The sequence below is a fragment of the Salvelinus fontinalis genome, chromosome 7 (assembly GCF_029448725.1).
Source record: "Salvelinus fontinalis isolate EN_2023a chromosome 7, ASM2944872v1, whole genome shotgun sequence".
Taxonomy (NCBI): domain Eukaryota; kingdom Metazoa; phylum Chordata; class Actinopteri; order Salmoniformes; family Salmonidae; genus Salvelinus; species Salvelinus fontinalis.
The window spans coordinates 43236559-43258538 of record NC_074671.1 but is presented as its reverse complement, the minus strand read 5'-3'; the positions used below and the strand labels follow the sequence as shown (position 1 = coordinate 43258538).

Genomic DNA, 21980 nt, shown 5'->3' with positions numbered 1-21980 from the left:
AGGTCTGGGATGATATTCACAAAGCATCTCAGAGTAGAACTGCTGCTCTAGGATTTTGTCTTTTTAAATCCTACCTCTGGAATGACAATCACAGTCTCTCTGATAGGCTGATATGGTTGAATATGAAGGATACTATCATGTTATTGGACGAAGGTAGCCGCTTAGACGTGTGTCATAGGTCACTGGGCCAGGAGTTTTGTCAGGGCCTGACCAGGAAAAACTTTGAAGGGGTGGGCTCTAGCCTAGTACAATTGCCATTTAATAGGCTAATGTCACTCTCACCAATGATTGGCAGGCCATTAATTTCACGGTTAGTTGACGATTACGTTGTTGACACTGATTTTTGAGTGACAAGTTGTTGTGTGTGTGTGTGTGTGTATGTGTGTGTGTGTGTGTGTGTGTGTGTGTGTGTGTGTGTGTGTGTGTGTGTGTGTGCGTGTGCGTGTGCGTGTGTGTGTGCATGTGCGCTAACGCCACCAACCGACAGTGTGTGTGTGCGTGTGTGTCTGTGATTGACACTCTCCTTTACTCAGAGTGGAACTGTGTTATCCGAACGAAGCTAGGGTGTGTCCTTTACTCACAGTTCCACTCTGAGTAAAGGAGAGTGTCAATCACAGACACACACACACACTGTCAGTTGGTGGCGTTAGCGCGCAATGCACACACACACATACACGTACGTACACATGTACATGTACATGCAAACACAAACACACCCTAACTCTCTTTCTCACACACACACTCAGCCTTCTTATATGATCGTCTACTGACCTAAATACCTTATCACCGGTGCTGAGGTTGTTTTTCTCAATGTTTCCATAACGGCCCATTCCCTCCATTCTTTCCTCCTCTCTTTTCATTTCCTCCATCCTCCCATCCCTTTCCCCAGGTGTCTGAATAAATAACTGTATTTCTCTTGCTCTCTCTTTCTCACCCTCCCTCTTTCTTTCTCTCGTTCACCCTCTCATACAGTATGTCTGTGAAAGCCCCTTAGGATAAAAAGGGGAAAATACCAAGCTGGAAACACACTGAAGAGCGGGAGGGAGAGGAGAAGAAAAGAGAGACGGAGTGAAAGTGTGAAAGACACAGAGGGAACATGAGAGAGACATGGACAGAGTGTAAGGGGGAGTGGTAGTCAGAGCGAGTTGGGGGCAACAAGTTCAAGTGAACAAAAGAGAGGGAAAGTGAGAGAGAAAGAGAGACAGGGACAGCTAGTAAGTAAGAAACAGGAAAACCAACACATCTATGGTGAACATGTTGGTTTCTACAATGTCCCTCCCGATTGGCTAGTTCATCTGATAGTGACAACAAGGAGTTCAAAACATGTTATGTCTATTCTCTCCATCTACACACACATCAGGGGGCAAATCTTAACAATGACCAACACAACGCATTTAGTGAAATGGAATCAGACTGGACTGTATTTGACTTTGTTTTTATTTCTCCTTTTTTTTTCTCCGTTCTGTCTAAAGCAAGAGTGTGTCCGAAATGGCATCCTATTCCCTACATAGTGCATTAATTTTGACCAGAGCCCTAAGATGTTCACTATATAGGGTAAATGGGGTACCACACTAGGGCTATGGCCGAAATGGCACTAATGGCCCTATGGACCCTGGTCAAAAGTAGTGCACTATGTAGGGAATTGGATGCCATTTCGGACACAGCCAGAGTTTGTGTCTAGAGTATGTGTATGTGGCGTTCCACCCTGTTGGTCATGTGTTGGAGAGCCCAGAACAGAACATAGACGGGTTTGTTCCTGAAGTGTTCCATCTGATACAAGTAAATACACACCCCAGAGTCTCTCACAAATGGCACAGTGGGCCTGTCAACACCTCTTATCAAGGGATTCATCCTGTCCCCAGGATGTGTGTGGGAGGGGGGGCTGGGGTGGTGGGTGGAGTGGAGAGGAGAGGAATGTGTGTGTGTGGCCTTATCTCATTCATACATGACACGTGCACTTTTACAGTTAGTAATGTACACACTGTATGTATACTGTGAGAGTGTGTGTGTTTATGTGTGTGCATGCCTATGTGTGTCTTGTGTGTGCATGCATACTTGTGTCTCCATGTGTGTGTCCGTGTGCGTGCATGTGTGTGTGTGTTTCGGAGAACGAGACAGTCGATGGCATAGGGACACAGTGTTTGATTGACTGATTGATTCCGCTACACAGCAGAGTAGCTTCAAGCCCTCTGGGCATCATCTGTATAGATCTGTGTGGGAGCTGGAACACTGGTCAATACACAGTTCCCTATGAGAGAGAGAGAGAGAGAGAGAGAGAGAGAGAGAGAGAGAGAGAGAGAGAGATAATGATTGATTGAAGAAAGAGCAGAAATATAGTGAACTCAATAGCATCAACAATTATGGGTCAAATAAGGTCTATTGGCATATGATCTTCTTTCATTTCTCATCTGTAATCTATCCAGCTTGTCCTTGCATTGTCTGTGTTTTGGTGTGCGTGTGTGAGCCCTGCAGTATATATGTGTATAACTTTACACTAACTTAAAATCAACATTTAACATGATACATACATTCAATCTCAGGTGATGGACAAAGTAAAGCAATATGTAAAGCAATGTGCAGGCAGGTATTTTTATGTAATATCACCCTTTTCCACCAACCCATTTGCTTGTGCCCCCTGTATAGGACCTGTGTGGGCACCACTCGTGTGACACACTGGGCATGGCCGACGTTGGCACCATCTGCTCACCAGAGAGGAGCTGTGCCGTCATAGAGGACGACGGACTCCATGCCGCCTTCACCGTGGCACACGAGATAGGTGGGCACCGCTCACACACCTGCATACAAACATACACACACACACACTCAATTACCTGCCAATACACACTCACATTCCCACACATTTTTTTTTTATATATGTAAGCACATGCAAACACACATCCAAACTCTATTGCCATCATTGTCACCAGGGGTCTCTTCATAGTCCCCAAATCCAGAACAGACTCTGGGAAAACACACACTACTACATAGACCCATGACTACATGGAACTCTATTCCACATCAAGTAACTCAAGCGAGCAGTAAAAGCTGATGAAAAAAGATGCAACTACAGGTTATGGAATGAAGTGGACTGCGAAGAGACACAAGCACAGGCACACACGCATACGCAGACACACGCTAACACACGTACATTGTAATGTTGTAATATTGTGGTATTATACATTTTGTATTGTAGATATGTAATGGTAGAGTACTGGTGTAATAATGTGTTACATGTTGTACTGTTTTATTTATTTTTTGTGATGTAGTTGCCTTAATCTTGTTTGGACTCCAGGAAGAGTAAATACATTAATCTTAATAAATACAAATACAAATACACACTCTCAAGAACACAATGCTCACTGTGTAACAAACACCCCCCAAAAATGATTTCTATTTCTGTCTGCCTGCATGTCCGTCTCTCTGTCTGTGAACCAAAGGTCACTTGCTGGGCCTGTCCCACGACGACTCCAAGTTCTGCGAAGAGCGTTTCGGCGCCAGCGCGGACAAGCGTCTCATGTCGTCCATCCTGACCTCCATCGACGCCTCCAAACCCTGGAGCCGCTGCACCTCAGCTACCATCACTGACTTCTTTGACGATGGCAATGGTAAGACATGAAGAGGGAGATGAGTGGAGGAGAGCAGGGAAGAATGGCAGGATAGGATAGGGGGGGATGAGGAGAGGAGAGAATGAAATACAGAAGTATTTTGGCACTCCAGGCATAGAGTTGACTAGCCCTGAACTAATGGTTAGGGAGGTAACCAAGTCTTTATTGTAAATGTCAGGAGAATACCTCAATGACTTACTTGGTTAAACAATGAGGGTTGGGCTCACCTACTGTACATAGTTAATGTGCTGTTGTCTTTGCCAAAATTGAATCCAATGTCCCTTCACACCTATCGAGTGGCAGATTAGAATGATCGCAGGTTTGACAAACCAGACAGATAAACAGTCTTTGGCATTGGACACCATGTCCACCCCTCTCCCCCTCTACAGCCGAGTGTCTCCTGGACACTCCTCGCCAGCCCATCCTCGGCTCAGAGGAGCTGCCCGGCCAGAGCTACGACGCCGTGCGCCAGTGCCGCCTGGCGTTTGGGCCTGAGTACACGGTCTGCCCGGGCATGGACGTATGCGCCCGCCTGTGGTGTGCAGTGATACGCCAGGGCCAGATGGTGTGCCTTACCAAGAAGCTGCCCGCCGTGGAGGGCACGCCGTGTGGCAAGGGCCGCATCTGCCTCCAGGGCAAGTGCATGGACAAGACCCGCAAGAGACACTACTCGGTAAGGACAGGGCGGAGGGTGAGAGGGAGGGAGGGGAGGAGAGGGAATGGGAAGCAACAACGCAATGGGCTGACAGCATAGACAGAGTGAAAGGTAGTGAAAGAGCGGAGTACTACTTTATTATGATGTATTATTCTCTAGAGAGGGAAGGAGGGAGGGAGGAAAGGAGGGGATGGGAAGGAGTGGAAGAGTGTTGAGAGAGGGAACGGGAGGCAACAATGCAAAAATTATAAATAAAATGTATTGTCACAAACACCAGATATGTGTTGTTTTACAAGATCAGCCATAGTAGTATGGCACATTAGGGTTAAGTACCTTGCTCAAGGGCACATCAACAGATTTTCACCTTGTCGGCTCTGGTATTCAAACCAGCGACCTTTCGATTACTCACCCAACGCTATAACCGCTAGGCTACCTCCTGCCCAATAGGATGACAGCATCTCAAATTATACTACTTGGTGAGAGGAATGAAGGTGGGAAAGAGGGAGGAGTGTAGGGAGAGTGGTAGTAGAGGGGGGCGGGTGGACTGTGGAGTAGGGTGAGTAGGGTGAGAGTGCCAACAATAGCATTGAGAGACACTATAAAACAAAGAGAGGAGGAATGAGAGAGGCAGTATAGAGAGAGGGACAGAGAGAATGAGAGGCAGGGATGGAGTTAGGTGAAAGTGTGGACAAGAGCCACAGGAAATATGCACTGCGTACAAAACATTAAGGACACCTGCTCTTTCAATGACATTGATTGACCAGGTGAAAGCTATGATCCCTTATTTATGTCACTTGTTAAATCCACTTCAATCAGTGAAGATGAAGGGGTGGAGACAGGTTAAAGAAGGAATTTTAAGCCTTGAGACAGTTGAGACGTGGATTGTGTACATGTGTCATTCAGTGCGTGAATGGGCAAGACGAAAGATTTAAGTGCCTTTGAAAGGGGTATGTTAGTAGGGGCCAGGTGTAGGGCTGTTGCGGTCATTACATTTTGTCAGCCGGTGATTGTCAAGCAAATAACTGTCGGTCTCACGGTAATTGACCCTAATTACCATAAACACATTTAGCATCTCCTAGCTTCCACGCATAGCCTACAAGCCACTGATGCAGACCTTTGGAACATCTACATTTTAAGTCTAATAAATCCATGTAATATAGGCTACACCATCACAGTAAATCCATTATTTATTTTAGACAGGTCTAAGGAAACATGATTTGAAGAAAATGTGGCCTATTTCCGAAGAACAGAATAGCATACTCTGAGTTATCCTTATGTTCGGCCCTAATCTGGCTATGTCCTATGGCTGTGGGCTACACTAGTTCATTTAGTAGACAAGATTTGCTTAGAATTCCGTGGCAGTATTTTATATTATTGTATAGTATGAAGAATATAATTGAAAATAACTGAATATAGTAGAAAGGATATTCTGCGGCTAATCTATGTTGAGCGGTTAACAAAGAAACCGGTACTCCTATATGCTTAATTTAGAGTTATTTATATAACTTTAGAAGTGATACAAATGTTGGGCTATATGTTTTGATTTTTAATACATTCTAAGGCTTCATGATGTGACTTTAATGATGATTTGAAAAAAGTTGCATTACATTTACATTTACATTTACATTTTAGTCATTTAGCAGACGCTCTTATCCAGAGCGACTTACAGTAGAGTGCATACATTTTATTGCATTTTACATACTGAGACAAGGATATCCCTACCGGCCAAACCCTCCCTAACCCGGACGACGCTATGCCAATTCGGCGTCGTCCCACGGACCTCCCGGTTGCGGCCGGCTGCGACAGAGCCTGGGCGCGAACCCAGCCCAGCCTGGGCACGAACCCAGAGACTCTGGTGCCCTAGACCACTGCGCCACCCGGGAGGCCCGGGGCGCCTTGCATGAAAGGCATGAGCGCTGCTTTGTTTTTTAGAGCAGGCTGTACACACTTCATCAGTCTCTCATTCACAATTTGACAAGCACTTGATAGTGACTAGAATTTCCCAGCTCCATCCCTTTTGTGTGCCTTTAATGCCCCCTAAAAAACTCCATGCCAGTGGCCTCTGTGCCCTTGGGCTGAATATAATAATTATAATTCCCTTCTCCCGGCTGCGTGACGAAGCCCCTCTCACTCACATGGCTCTCCGTCATCTGATTGGGTCTTTCTCACAGGCTACAAGTGAAGATAGACACATCGGGAATGCAACTGCACTATCCAATTCCGAGGCGCATATTGAAGATATTGGAAGAACTGTCCACATTTACTTTTCGTCAGCCAACAAGATGATTAGGCTTAACAAATGATTAGGCTTGACCTATTCTGAGCAAGAAATAAATATTCCAAACATAGTCTGGGACAATTGTGGGATCCCAAATTAATACAACCACTAGCATCAAAAAAACCTGTTTTAAGCAATGAGCCTGACAACAACAGATCAGAACGTTTAGCTTAAAATGTTGATAAACTATTAGGCTATTTCTTCACATTATAAGCTCAGCAATGTGCACACGGCAGTAGGCTATACGTATGAATGTTCCATTAGCAGGAAAACATCATTCTCTATAGTGACCGCAAGTGTGAATATGCATGTAATGCTTTTATTACAAAGGTGCATTTTTATGGTGAAAAAGTTCTTCCCCAGACTTGAAACTCACGCTCTGAGTATGTATGCCAGTTAGTCTGTACACCCGTTATTTGGCCACTTTAATGTCTTGATACAAACCTTGTCAAAATATATTGGCCTATGAGCTAGCCTACATGAGGTGTGTGACTATGATTTTTTTAAAGTCGCCAAAAAAAAGGCAGGCACTGTTTCTTGCCTTAAGCTGGGCATCATTCACAAGCAATAATATATCATTCACAAGTGATAGGCTAATATTGTCACCCATCAGACTATTCTTGATTTAATCTAGTCTTTACATGTACACGGTGTTCTTAATGTTTTGTACTCTCAGTGTAGCGGTAGAGGGAGGGTAGGAGAGAGTTGGAAAAATTAGAAGGTTTCCATAACGTTTACTGCACATTGTAATTTATTTGGGCTTTACTGTCACGGACTTTCAATGAATCTAATTCCATTGAATTTGATTTGGAACAAGATTACCAGAGGAGTGACTGGGTGTATTTTTGGCAGGTCGGAGAAGGAGACCTGCCAAAAATACACCCAGTCACTCCTCTGGTAATCTTGTTACCTCCCTACCGGAGAGGGAAATAATGTTTATTTTGTATGTGGGCGTGCCTGTGTGTTTACTATGTCTCCCTCCTCTCAGACTGTGCTCTTAGCAGGCTGTTTCTATTGAGTCTTTTCAACTTCTGAGTCCCTGAGTTTTCAGTCACTCTTATGACAAGCAGCACAGAACTCACTACACTTTAATCGTCACCACCATTTTGTTTGTCTTTGTGTTGAAACATTACGTTCAACATTTTTTTTATTCTATTAGATTTACAGTGTAAGAGTGTCACTTCATTTTGAATTATTAAACGAGACGTCCCACCTGAATCACTGTCATCAGAATATACAAAGCCTACTGTATATGCTTTGGGCATTCATATTTTGACTTGTGGCTATTGACACTAATGATATGTCAGGCTATAGTCACCTAACTAGAATATAGTTCTAGACCAACTAGACATCTATATTCAGTGTTGGGGAGTAGTGACCTACATGTAGTGCAACTAGTAATTTAACCACATTTTACAGAAGCTTGTTTGTGTTTTCAGTAGTTAATTACTTTTTTGCCATGTAGTGGTGTAGCTAATCACTGGAAACATACACTACTTTAAAATAAATATATGGTTGTTGGCAATAATTCCCTTTCTTTTTCAGCAGCAGATCTGCCTAATTCTAACTTGAAACATAGTTGTTGTGTTTGATAGGCAAAATTACACATTCTGTTAACGTCTGACTCCAGTGATCTGTTCTTGCAATTTCAGATTCAGTAACTTTAGTTAAGTAAACTATATTTTTCTTAAGGGTAGATTTAGTGTAGTTTAACTTCTTCCCGTGTGCAGTATTTGGTAGCTTGGTAAACTATATATTCAGAGTAGATTCCCAAACACTGTCTATATTGTATGTCTAGACCAACTTGGTAGACACCTAACTAGAATATACAGTAGATCTATCTAGACCAATGGTCTATTTCAAAGTAATCACAAACAAAATGTTCAATGAAAATATGCATGATTATTTTGGATGGGAAGTGGAGAGGGGAGCTGATGGGATTGGAGGATAGGTGAGGAGAGCATAGGAGAGGGTAGGAGGTTTCACACCTGCTGGAGGGGGGTCCCCCTACTGGGCCTAAGGGTGAAGAGGAGGGGGGTACAACAACCCATTGAGAGCTGCAACAAAATAAAAACAGGACATAGGTTAGGTTAATCCTAGGATCAAAGGTGAGGGGTTCAAGTCCATTGTTAGTTTATTGATTATGTGTTGGGTTAGGGCTATAAAATGTTCTACTCCTGACTTTAATGCTACATAGCAACTGTCCCTTTAGGATTTCATCTCTCTTTCATTCTCGACCATCCTACTCACCAGCCCCTGTCTCTCATTCATCAACGCCTCTCGCTCCTCCTTCTTCCTCTCTAACTCCTTCTTCATCCATTCCTTGTCTGCGATGTCCTTTTCTCTCTTCTCTATCTCTCCGTTCTTTATGTCCAGGAGTTTGGCTTGATTTGCCAGAGTCCTCCTCTCTCCATCTCTTCAACATTGACTCCTGCCCCAGTCTATTCATTTTCATCCTCTCTCTCTCCATCCGCACTCCATTTCCTTCCACCTACTCTCTCTCCTTCCTCAGCCTCTCCTTCTCCATCTTCCTTGTCTTTCCCTTTGTCAACTCTTTCTCTTTCTCCAGCTACGCTTCAACCTCTCCACTTCCTCTCCCTTCACTCCACCTCCTCCACCTTCACCTTCACATCCTCTGCCCAGTTCTAAACATTCTCCTTCTCCTCCCTGACAGCCATCCTCTCTTCCATCAGCCACTTGCTTTTCAGAACAATCTGCCGCCTCTCTCTTCTCAGAATCTTCTCTTCTCTCCCTGCAGTCTTCTCCATCTTCTCCCTCTTCTCCACCTCCCTCCTTGCCACCTCGACCTCTTTTCTCACCTCCGCCACCTCCTTCCTCTCCTCCGCCACCTCCTTCCTCTCCTCCGCCATCTCCTTCCTCTCCTCCGCCACCTCCTTCCTCTACTCCGCTACCTCCTTCTTCTCCTCCACCACCTCCTTCCTCTCCTCCGCTACCTCCCTCCTTTCCACCATCCACCATCGCCTCTTCTCCACCTGCAGCTCCCTCTTCTCCACCTCCACCTCCTTCCTCTCCACCTGCTCCTCCCTCCTCTCCATTACCTCCTCCCTCCTCTTAAACTCCTCCTCCATCCTCCTTAACTCCTCCTCCTTCTTCTGGTTGGACTCCGACCTTTTCTTATCCTCCTCCATGGCTTTGAGCTGAAGGATAGTCTGTAAGAATGATACTCCGTAAGTCAGTAAGAGAGTACATGTTAATTTTACAGCCTATTTCAGCCCAACAGTCAGTCGCTGGTCATGATGACCCACTCAGACCTGGGTTCCAATACTAAATGAAATCTTTCAAATACTTTGAGCGTTGCTCTATACTGCTTGGAGTGCCAGATGGGTGGGGTTTACCGTTTTGGGCCTATTCTATTGGTCCATTGAGGAAAGCTCAATCGAGCACAAGGTCCTGAACCCAGGTCTGAACCCACTACAACTAACAACCCATAGAATAAGAATAAATCAAACCCATATAATAAACCAATAGAATGAAGTGTAGTGTGAGAGAATATAGAATTATAATTAATTATTGTAATTATATAGGTTGTTAGTTGTAGTGGGATAGAATTAGAATGAATAGAACCCATAGAATGAATCATTCTAATTCTATGGGTTGATAGTTGTAGTAAGACAGAATTCAGAATTAGAATGAATAGAACCTCTAGAATGAATCATTCTTATTCTATCTATCTAAATAGAAATAGAATAGGCTAAATAGTATGTTGAATATTTCGCAGGTGTTTGCAGCTAGTAGCAGATAGTGTTGGTAGCAGTCCAAAAATAAATGGAATCTGATTTGTGCCTGGATGGCGTAACATTGGAATTTTTACACCATCCGTTGCCATGGTAAATGGGCATGTCGTAGAGGTAAATCAGGATAGATGTATCTCTGTGATGTCATCACAGTTCTGGAATTGCAAATATCTGTCACGGCCGTGAATAGAAGAGGACCAAGGTGCAGCGTGGTGAGTGTACATACTTTTAATAGTAGATGTCGCCAACAAAACAATAAACAATATAAAAACAAACCGTGAAGCTTAAGGCAGGGTGCCATCAAATAAAGTTAACTTCCCACAAAAACAGGTGGAAAAAAGGCTACCTAAGTATGGTTCTCAATCAGAGACAACGATAGACAGCTGCCTCTGATTGAGAACCACACCCGGCCAAACACAAAGAAATAGAAAACATAGAACATAGAATACCCACCCCAACTCACGCCGTGACCAAACCAAAATAGAGACATAAAAAGGATCTCTAAGGTCAGGGCGTGACAATATCAACATTCTAGATTATATAATAATGATATCAACATCTGTGGCATCTACAATGATAGTAAGCCCAGTAATGAATAAGAAATAATAATACAAATGTAAAATTAAAAACACACAACAAACAAACAAAGAATAGAGGCAAATCGTAAAAAATCAAGACAGTTCAAATCAGCTTTCTCTCCCCCAATCCTAACCTTAACCATTAGTTGGGAAAATGCTAAACTGACCCAAGATCAGCATCTAGGGGCAACTTCACCCTATACCCTCAAGATGTTGTAGGCTAGCATGTGAGCTAGCATAGCACAATTCAACAGTCTGACTTTGCCTTGATGTACTGGGTCGCCTTTGAACATTACTTTCATTTCTATCATCATGCCGCCCCACAACCCTCTCAATGTATTCAACTTGCACAGACAATTACGTGCATGCAGATACACAAATGGATCACACACCAACACACATAAACACATGCATCACACATGCACAGACAAATGCATCACACACACACACAGACACACATTTTACACGTGGCTTGGCTGCCGGCCAATCCAACTTTTAACGTGCTCACTAGGCAACAATAACAGTACTCGCTTATCTCTCTCCTCCCTCTCTCCCTCTCCTCCTCTGTGCTCTCTCCTCTCTTTCTCTCTCTATCTCTCTCTCAATCTCTTTCCTATCACCATCTCTCCTATCTCCTCTTTCTCTTTCATCTTCCCGCTCTCCTCTCCTCATTCTCCTCTCCAAGGCATCTAACCATGGTAGTTGGAGTTCGTGGGGTCCGTGGGGGGCATGTTCGAGGACGTGTGGTGGAGGGGTGCAGTTCGCCCAGCGTCTATGTAACAACCCGCCGCCCCGAAACAATGGGCGCTACTGCACCGGCAAGAGAGCCATCTACAGGTCCTGCAGTGCCACCCCGTGCCCCTCGCCCAGTGAGTGTAGTACTGCAGATTGACTAGCTGACGTGTGTGATCATATAGTTGTATAGACACGCATAAGCACACATTAGTATACATTTGCTCAGGCAAATACACAGGCTTACAATAGACCAATGAATGGTAAATATTTTGACTCTCTCTCTCTCACACACACACACAGTCTGAAATTCTAATGTTCCCTCTCTAACATGTGGTGGAACTTTCCTCCTCTAGGTAAGAGTTTCCGCCAGGAGCAGTGTGAGGTGCGGAACGGCCCCCAGACAGACCCTAAGGGGATGAAGACCTTTGTGGAGTGGGTACCCAAGTTCGCAGGAGTGCTCCCCAAAGATGTGTGCAAGCTGACATGCCGGGCCAAGGGCACAGGCTACTATGTGGTGTTCTCGCAGAGGGTGAGTGAATAAGAGAAGGGCACCGGGGAGTGAAAGAGTGTGAGTGAGGGTACAGTACTTTGGAGTGCTGTCTTCCACTACCACTAGTCCACTACCTATGTTAGCAAGACTTGTAGTGTCCATTCTGCTAGTATGATAATGATAATGATAATGGTATTGATATAGCCATGATAATGATATATACATACAGTGCCTTCAGAAAGTATTCACGTCCCTTGACTTTTCCCACATTTTGTTGTGTTACAAAGTGGGATTGAAATTGACTTAATTGTCATTTTGGTCAATAATCTACACAAAATAGTCTGTAATGTCAAAGTGGAAGAAAAATTTGAACATAATAAAAAAAAACACTAATATATCTTGATTAGATAAGTAATCACCACCTTGAGACAAAACATGTTAGAAACACCTTTGGCAGCGATTACAGCTGAGGCTTTTTGGGTAAGTCTCTAAGAGCTTTGCACACCTGAATTGTACAACACTTGCCAATTTTTCTTATTCTTCAAACTCTGTTAAAACTGTAACAAGGCACCCAGGAACATTCAACGTCGTCTTGGAAAGCAACTCGAGTGTAGATTTGGCCTTGTGTTTTAGGTTATTGTCCTGCTCAGTTGTGAATTCGTCTCCTAGTGTCTGTTGGAAAGAAGACTGAACCAGGTTTTCCTCTAGGATTTTGCCTGTGCTTAGCTGTATTCCGTTTATTTTTATCCTAAAAAACTCCCTGGTCCTTGCCGATGACAAGCACACCCATAGCATGATGCAGCCACCACCATGCTTGAAAATATGAAGAGTGGTACTAAGTGATGTGTTGTGTTGGTTTACCCCATACATAACGCTTTGTATTCTGGACAAAAAGTAAAGCCACATTTTTGTTGCAGTATTACTTAAGTGCCTTGTTGCAAACAGGATGCATGTTTTGGAATATGTTTTATTCAGTACATGCTTGGTGTACATGCATGGTGAAATCCTTCCTCTCCGGCAACTGATTTGAAAGGACGCCTGTAACTTTGTAGTGACTGGGTGTATTGATACACCATCCAAAGTGTAATTAATACACCATCCAAAGTGTAATTAATAACTTCACCATGCTCAAAAGGCTATTCCACATCTGCTTTTTTTTTTGCACATCTATCAATCGGTGCCCTTCTTTTGCTTGAAATTCATTACTCGATTGAGGGACCTTAACAGATAATTGTATGTGTGGGGTACAGTGATGGGGTAGTCATTCAAAAGTCATATTAACCACTATTATTGAACACAGAATGAGTCCATGCAACTTATGTGTTTTAAGCAATTTTTTACTCCTGAACTTATTTAGGCTTGCCATAACAAAGTGGTTGAATATTTGACTCAAGACATTTCAGCTTTTAATTGTTTCAACTTTTTAAAAATTCTAAAAACAAAATTCCACTTTGACATTATGGGGTAGTGGATGGTCTTCAGATAAATAATGATGCAGTTCAGTAAAGTAGAGTTGAGTAAAGTAGAGTTGTAAAGTAAAGTAGAGTTGAGTAAAGTAGAGTTGAGTAAAGTAGAGTTGAGTGCAGGTGGCGTCGATAGTTCACCATACAGCCAGCGAGAGAAAAATAACAGTCAGATTGTCAGGCTCTTCATCAGGCACCTCTGTCATTGAAGTTCACAGCTACTCCTCCTTTGTAGGTAGGCTAGAACATCTACCACCAAATCTGTAGCACCCATCTGGGTAATGCTGGGTAATGCTTCGGCAGCTATAAGCGCCTGTGAGACCACCACACCTCGGCAGTAATCAGCAGCAATCTCCTACGAGGCTAGCCTCTATGATGATGAAGACTACCACAACAACAAATATGATATCTCCTTCTCCAGGTGGTGGACGGGACAGAATGTCGGCCGTACAGCAGCTCAGTGTGTGTGAAGGGCAAGTGTGTGCGTACCGGCTGTGACGGCATCATCGGCTCCAAGCTGCAGTTTGATAAGTGTGGCATCTGTGGAGGGGACAGCACTGGCTGCATCAGAGTGATAGGCAACTTCACCAAGAAGAGGTAAGGGAACCCACATACACACACTGAAATTGAAAAAACATTTGGTGTTTACATGTGTATTTGTCCGATGCACAGCACCAAGAAAAGACGAATCAAAATTGAGATTTTTCACATCAAAGTAAAAAAAAAATGGCCTTTACTTAATTATTCAAAATTCTAGATATTTGGTTGGAGGCAATGATTCTTGTTAATTGTGTAATTTCTCTCACCTGTAGTAAGTTGCAGGTGCATATAGGTAAAAATAGCCGTTCAAACATTTTGAAAAATAAAAACATTCTGCTCCGTTACACTCAATTGTAAAGTGAAAGGGTGCGAGTAAGCTGTATTTTAACACGTCTGTACATCTTGAGTACATTTGAAGGAATGGTCTATAGCACAGGTGTCAAACTCATTCCACGGAGGGCCGAGTGTCTGCGGGTTTTCGCTCCTCCCTTGTACTTGATTGATGAATTAACATCACTAATTAGTTAGGAACTCCCCACACCTGGTTGTCTAGGGCTTTATTGAAAGGAAAAACCAAAAACCTGCAGACACTAGGCCCTCCGTGGAATGAGTTTGACACCCCTGGTCTATAGATTGTCTTCCTCTCCAGCTTTCATTCGACACATTGACGCATTCTTCTTAAAGATATACATTTCTCACACTCACTCTTTCACTCCCTCTCACATCCACCCTTCTCCCTCATCTCTCTATACAGCGGCATGAAAAAGTATGAACCCTTTGGAAATACCTGTATTTCTGTCTAAATTGGTCATAAAATTTGATCTGATCGTCATCTAGGTCACAACAATAGACAAACACAGTCTGCTTCAACTAATAACACACAAACAAATATGGTTTCATGTCTTTATTGAACACATCGTGTAAACATTCACAGTGCAGGGTAGAAAAAGTATGTGAACCCTTGGGTTTAATAACTGGTTGACCCTTCTTTGGCAGTAATAACCTCAACCAAACGTTTTCTGTAGTTGGGGATCAGACATGCACAACGTTCAGGAGGAATACAGAGGAACATTCCTCTGTACAAAACTGTTCCAGTTCAGCAATTTTCTTGGGATGTCTGGTATGAACTGTTCTCTTGAGGTCATGCCACAGCATCTCAATCGGGTTGAGGTCAGGACTCTGACTGGCCAACACTATTTTCTTCTGTTGAACCCATTCGGTTGTTGATTTATTTCTGTGTTTTGGGTCGTTGTCCTGTTGCAACTTCAATTGGCGGACAGATAGCCTTTGGAATTGATAAACTTCGGAATTCATTTTTCCGTTGATGATAGCAAGCTGTCCAGGCACTAAGGCAGCAAAGCAGCCCCAAACCATGATGCTCCCTCCACCATACTTTACAGCTGGGATGAGGTTTTGATGTTGGTGTGCTGTGCCTTTTTTCTCCACACATAGTGTTGTGTGTTCCTTCCAAACAACTCAACTGTAGTTTCATCTGCACACAGAATATTTTGCCAGTAGCGCTGTGGAACATCCAGGTGCACATTTTGCAAACTTCAGCTGAACTTTCTCCATTTATAGACAATTTGACTTACCGTAGACTGATGAACATCAAGGCTTTTAGAGATACTTTTGTAACCCTTTCCAGCTTTATGCAAGTCAACAATTGTCACGATCGTCGTTGGAAGCATACACGGACCAAAGCGCAGCGTGATCTGGGTTCCACATGTTTATTGACGTGGAACTTTGAACAAGACAAAATAAAGAAACAATGAAACGTGATGTAAATGAAGTGCTCAAAGGCAACAACACAAAAACAAGATCCCACAAAACACAGTGGGGAAATGGCTGCCTAAATATGATCCCCAATCAGAGACAACGATAAACAGCTGCCTCTGATTGGGAACCATACCAGGCCAACATAGAACTAAACAACCTAGATTGGAACAACCCCGACCTAACCAAAATAGAGAATATAAAGGCTCTCTATGGTCAGGGCGTGACAACAATTCTTAATCTGAGGTCTTCTGAGATCTCTTTTGTTCGAGGCATGGTTCACATCAGGCAATGCTTCTTGTGAATAGCAAACTCAAATTTTGTGAGTGTTTTTTATAGGGCAAGGTAGCTCTAACCAACATCTCCAATCTCGTTTCATTGATTGGACTCCAGGTTAGCTGACTCCTGACTCCAATTAGCTTTTGGAGAAGCCTAGGGGTTCACATACTTTTTCCAACCTACACTGTGAATGTTTAAATGATGTATACAATATAGACAAGAAAAATACAATAATTTGTGAGGTATTAGTTTAAGCACACTATGTTTGTCTATTGTTGGGACGATCAGGTCAGATATTGTTGGGAAGATCAGATCAAATTTGATGACCAATTTATGCATAAATCCAGGTAATTCCAAAGGATTCTCATACTTTTTCTTTTCACTGTACGTCATGAGTTTGTAATTCTAAATCACACCTTCTAATGGTGAAGATAGACATACACTATATATACACCCCTTCAAATGAGTGAATTCTGCTATTTCAACCACACCTGTTGTTGACAAGTTTATAAAATTGAGCACACAGCTATGCAATCTCCATAGACAAACATTGGCAGTAGAATGGCCATACTGAAGAGTTCAGTGACTTTCAACATGGCACCATCATAGGATGCCACCTTTCCAACAAGTCAATTTGTAAAATTCTCTCCTATAAACACTCTCCTGTAACTGCTTTCTCCCCTCTCTCCCTCCCCCATGCAGTAAGGGCTACACAGACGTTGTGAAGATCCCAGAGGGCTCCACCCACATCAAGGTCCGCCAGCACAAGCCCAAGGATCAGCCCCAGTACACAGCCTACCTGGCACTGCGTCGTCCCGGTGGCGACTACCTCCTCAACGGCAAGTTCATGATCTCTACCTCAGAGACAGTCATCCCCCTCAACGGCTCGGTGCTCAACTACAGTGGCTGGAGCCAGCGGGATGAGTGGCTACACAGCATGGGCCCTGGGGCCCTCAGAGAGGCCCTTACAGTTCAGATTCTGGCCACGGACTCCAAGAGGCCCCTGGATATCCGCTACAGCTTCTTCATGCCCCGTCGGGTTTTGGCTCCACCACCGCCACCTCCCCCGCACACCTCCACAACCACATCCACCACCACTACTAGAACCATCTCTACAAGATCAAGCAGTAGAACCACATCGGCCCCGTTTTCAGCCATGGCTCTCTCTACAGCCCCAGGGGTGTCGACGGTGGCCTCTGTGCCCCAGTGGGTGACTGGCCCCTGGATGATCTGCTCCAGGACTTGTGACACGGGCTGGCAGAGCCGCACGGTGCAGTGCAAGGACCCGCAGGCCAAGCTGGCCAAGGGTTGCCCTCTGGGCGACCGCCCCTCCGCCTTCAAACAATGCCTAGTGAAAAAGTGTTGAAAGGACCAGAAACTAGACTCCCCTGAAAGTAGGGGGTACACACAGACAGAGACACTGGTTATTGACAGTCAACCCCTCCTCTTCCTTATCCCCCAACCTACTATTCCAGGCCCTGCTTGGCACAGCTACATACATACGGCAGATACATGTGGACACTTCCGAATAGTGCAGCCGCCCAATCAACAACCACCCACTTGCCAAATCCCTCCTCTATCTGAAGGTTTTGTTTGTATTCCTCTGTTAATGACACATTTTGTTTGCTTTTCTGAATGTTCTTGCTACTGTGGGTTTTTCATGATTGTCCGCTTTGTCTCTTTGTCTTGTGTGACTGCACACCGCTGGACCATGGGCCTCCGTACTGGTCTGTTGCGTGGTACTTTTTCTCCACTTCCCTTCGGGGTCCCCTTTTTCTTCTTGCTCCTCCCACGGCCGATTCTCCACATACGATTGGTCTATCCAACTTCCTGTTGGATTGCAGACCAGGAAGTAGGCTGGGGGCACAAGCAAGAGCAACCAATCCGTACTGTAACCAGTCCAGAAATGGGGTTGAACCGCACTGCAAACATCCCAGGTATGCAAATGGACATAAAGTGATGGAGTGAGGTCTATCCAACTTCCTGTTTGGATTGCAGACCAGGAAGTAGGCTGGGGGCACAACCAAGAGCAACCAATCCGTACTGTAACCAGTCCAGAAATGGGGTTGAACCGCACTGCAAACATCCCAGGTCAGAAAATGGACATACAGTGATGGAGTGAGTTGGGGCAGAGTTGTGCCCAACAGCTAGTGCTGAGCGATTAACCTAAATTGTGTTTTTATTTTGGTTTTTAAACAACTAATTGACAGACTTCGTTTCAATTATTTGAATTCCATTTAGTTATGTTTTTGTCTGTGAACTCAATGCGCACATTGTGCAGTTTCTCTAGAAATAAATCAACTGAATCCCGAACTGTGCGATGTAGTTGTAGGGAGTTGTAGTTTCCAACAGGCCAGTATTAAAAATAATTTAGTGCAGAAAACATGCTAGTTAACTACAATGATCATAATCGATTGCGTGCGTACTTGTCCGGTCTGTGTCTTTCTTTTATGCCTGCTACATTAGGTTAGTACAGAAGAATGCGCGATCGAAAGGGATAGAGAGCAGTTACTTTGTGAAGTATCTCTACCTGAAAATGCATAATCTAAGTGGTTGATAGTTGGTAATCAGCATCCTATTTTACTTTTAAGAACTACTAAAATACTGATTTTGTCAGTATTTAAAATCATCAAATTAAACAAATGTAATATACACACCTGAAATATTTTATTAAAGTAAAGTAATGTGAATAAATGTTGTTACAGCATTCAACCCACATAATGTAAGTCGCTCTGGATAAGAGCGTCTGCTAAATGACTTAAATGTAAATGTAAATAATGCATAGTGCATTTAATAATTTTTTTAAATATTGATATTTTAATAATCGAACCAAAACCGAACCGACCTCAAAAACCACTAATCGCTCAGCACTACCAACTGCCAATGCCCAGTGACACCTATAGAGTGACTCTGGGCCAAAAAACCATGGTGACCCTTCAACGCTGACCTTTGTGGAGGTTAAAGGTTGTAATTTTATGGGATTACATAATGTGTGGGGCCAAGCTTGACGTGTGTGTGTGTGTGTGTGTGTGTGTGTGTGTGTGTGTGTGTGTGTGTGTGTGTGTGTGTGTGTGTGTGTGTGTGTGTGTGTGTGTGTGTGTGTGTGTGTGTGTGTGTGTGTGTGTGTGTGTATTGTGAACATACAATTGTGAACATATAGTGTTTTTGTCATACTCAGTGTCCTAAACTATTTTAATGGACTTTAACCCTCAGTTCCATTTGTATCACTATGCGGGTGCTAGAGGGTCGCTACCATTTTGTCACTGTGTTTCTTTGGCTCTCCATGTCTGTCTGTCTGTCTGTCTGTTTGTCTGATTAGGAAAAAAGCAATTATTGCTAGTATGACAATGTGTGCACTGGATACTCGCAAATACAGCAAGAGGGAAACTAACCCAGTCATACCTGACCAAATACACTTCTACAGCTCGCTCACTCTTTCTCTCTCTATCTCTCTCTCACTCGCTCACCCTCCCACCCTCTCCATCTCTCATTCAACATATTGACACATTCTTGTTTAAGCTATCCATTTCTCACACTCAGTCTTACTCTCACATCCACTACCATCCATTCTCCGTCAGTCCCTCTATCCCTCATGAGCTTGTAATGCTAACCCACACACATTTTCAAGGGTGATGATAGACATGCATTATACTGGATACATATGGGCTCTTGCCACATAGACACAACTCACTATTTCTCATTTCTCATACACAGGCACAGACACACATTCACATAAAGAATACACAACACCCCCAAATTACTTAATTACGAGTATTTTCACTGTATTAGGCTCACATTAACGTATAATACACACATTTGTATACACACCTTTTAACTCACACACTACAATACACATTTAGATAGAAACACCAATATCACATATGTACAGAAAATTAAACCACACGCATACATACAAACACACACACACACACACACACATACTGTATATGTATTACTGTTTGACTCTTCCCATGGGAAAAGACCCTTTCGTTGAACGACAGAAACACAGCACTGAACTTGTAATTTATTGTTTGTACAACTGGTATGTGAAAAAAAAACGTGATGAATTTATTTATTATAATGGCAATGTTGTATCATATTTACTATTTAACTAAGAATATGACTGTGCAGAATAATTCATTTTTAAGAAAAGTGTGTTTTCTCATCATCTACATGAGTATATGTACATTAAATGTATATATTTAAAAGCTCTGTCTGTTTCATTCATTTATTGGACGTGTTCAGAACTTTTTTTTATTTTACTAGGAAAGACCCTTGGGTTACGAAACCTCTTTTGAAAGGGCGACTTGAATTAAAATAGCAAAGTATCCTCTCTCTCTCCCTCTCTCTCCCTCTCATTCAGCCTTTTTACATTACATACAAGAGGATAAAGCCTTGTTGCCAGGTCTTGTTAGATTGTGGCCTGTGGTCTTGAAACCATGCATACAGCTGTTACTGTGAAAGTTGTGCCCCATGACAATGTGATCAAAACTACTCCTGTTGGCGCATGCGACAATGCACTCAGGTCAAATGGAACGTACGGTAATCAGTCCATTCAGGAATTGATCTTCAATGACAACGAATGGCATTTTTCATTTTGTGAATTGGAATTTTGAGCACGGTGGAGACGGACGGCCAGACTACACCGATCTACAACAGCATAACAGCGACAGTATATCAGCTAGGAGAGAAGAACTCAAAGACCATTTCCACTCTTTGTGAAGAAGAGAGAAAACAACTGATAGGTGATGAAAGTATAACCATTATAATTCACAGCATAAGTCACAGTTAAGAAAGGCAACATAAAAACCTAGTTGGCTTTTGTTTAGTGTCACTGTAACGGCTTTCGTCTTCCTCCTCTGATGAGGAGTAGTAGGAAGGATCCGAAGACCAAAATGCAGCGTGGTACGTATCCATAATGACTTTTAATGAGAATGAATACGACAAAATACAAACTAACAAAGTGAAACAAAATGAAAACCGAAACAGTCCCGTAACGTGAAACACACAAACACTAAACAGGAAATAACCACCCACGAACCCCAGGTGGAAAAAGGCTACCTAAGTATGATTCTCAATCAGAGACAACTAACGACACCTGCCTCTGATTGAGAATCATACCAGGCCAAACGAAAAAAACAACATAGACAAACGAACATAGATAACCCACCCAACTCACGCCCTGACCACACTAAAACAAAGAAACAACAAAAGAACTAGGGTCAGAACGTGACAGTCACCCTCACCTCATGGAGTTCAGGGGAGACCATACCCTTGCTCTTCCCCTCTCATTATTCAATGGCTGTGCCTCATATACCTGCATTTACTAAGGCGTTGTCTTTAACTTGTTCACTACGCGATTGATGATGATTACGATGATGATAGATCATTGTACCACAATCCCAGGTCAGATGAGAGTAGAAGTGTGTGTGTGTGTGTGTGCAGTGCTGGCGTGCGTGCGTTTCCCCTGTTGCTATTAAGAAGACATCAAAAGGGCACAGGGACTACTGTATGAACTACTCCATGATGAGTAGCGGCGGATAGAGTTTGATATGCAACCGTCCGTTTTGACGCACACACACACACACACACCACTACACACACACACTCTAGAATGTAGTGACTTTCGTTCCTTTTTATAGCCAATGGGGATGTAGTGTACTTAACCTTCACGCCCTCATATAAATTAATATGCGTGCTAAATGTTGTGCAGTAGACTCCGTCTCTCCGTATGACGTGTCCACTAAGATAGCGTAATAACTGCTACTCCCTTAAGAAACTGATATGTGTTCAAGAATCATGGTGTAGCTGCATATGCTATTATATAAT

At 43.3% G+C, this 21980-nt stretch overlaps 1 protein-coding gene across 1 annotated transcript in view; it reads left to right on the top strand.

The window, feature by feature from the left end:
* Positions 1 to 20359, top strand: part of LOC129859505 (A disintegrin and metalloproteinase with thrombospondin motifs 5-like) — a 31108-nt gene extending 10749 nt beyond the window's left edge. The window contains exons 2-8 of the mRNA XM_055929369.1: positions 2644 to 2776; positions 3438 to 3605; positions 3995 to 4278; positions 11557 to 11740; positions 11960 to 12135; positions 13981 to 14156; positions 16854 to 20359. Coding sequence (XP_055785344.1) covers positions 2644 to 2776; positions 3438 to 3605; positions 3995 to 4278; positions 11557 to 11740; positions 11960 to 12135; positions 13981 to 14156; positions 16854 to 17517 — 1785 coding nt within the window. The 3' untranslated portion in view covers positions 17518 to 20359. The remainder of the gene's footprint in view (positions 1 to 2643; positions 2777 to 3437; positions 3606 to 3994; positions 4279 to 11556; positions 11741 to 11959; positions 12136 to 13980; positions 14157 to 16853) is intronic.
* The last annotated feature ends 1621 nt before the right edge of the window (positions 20360 to 21980 follow it).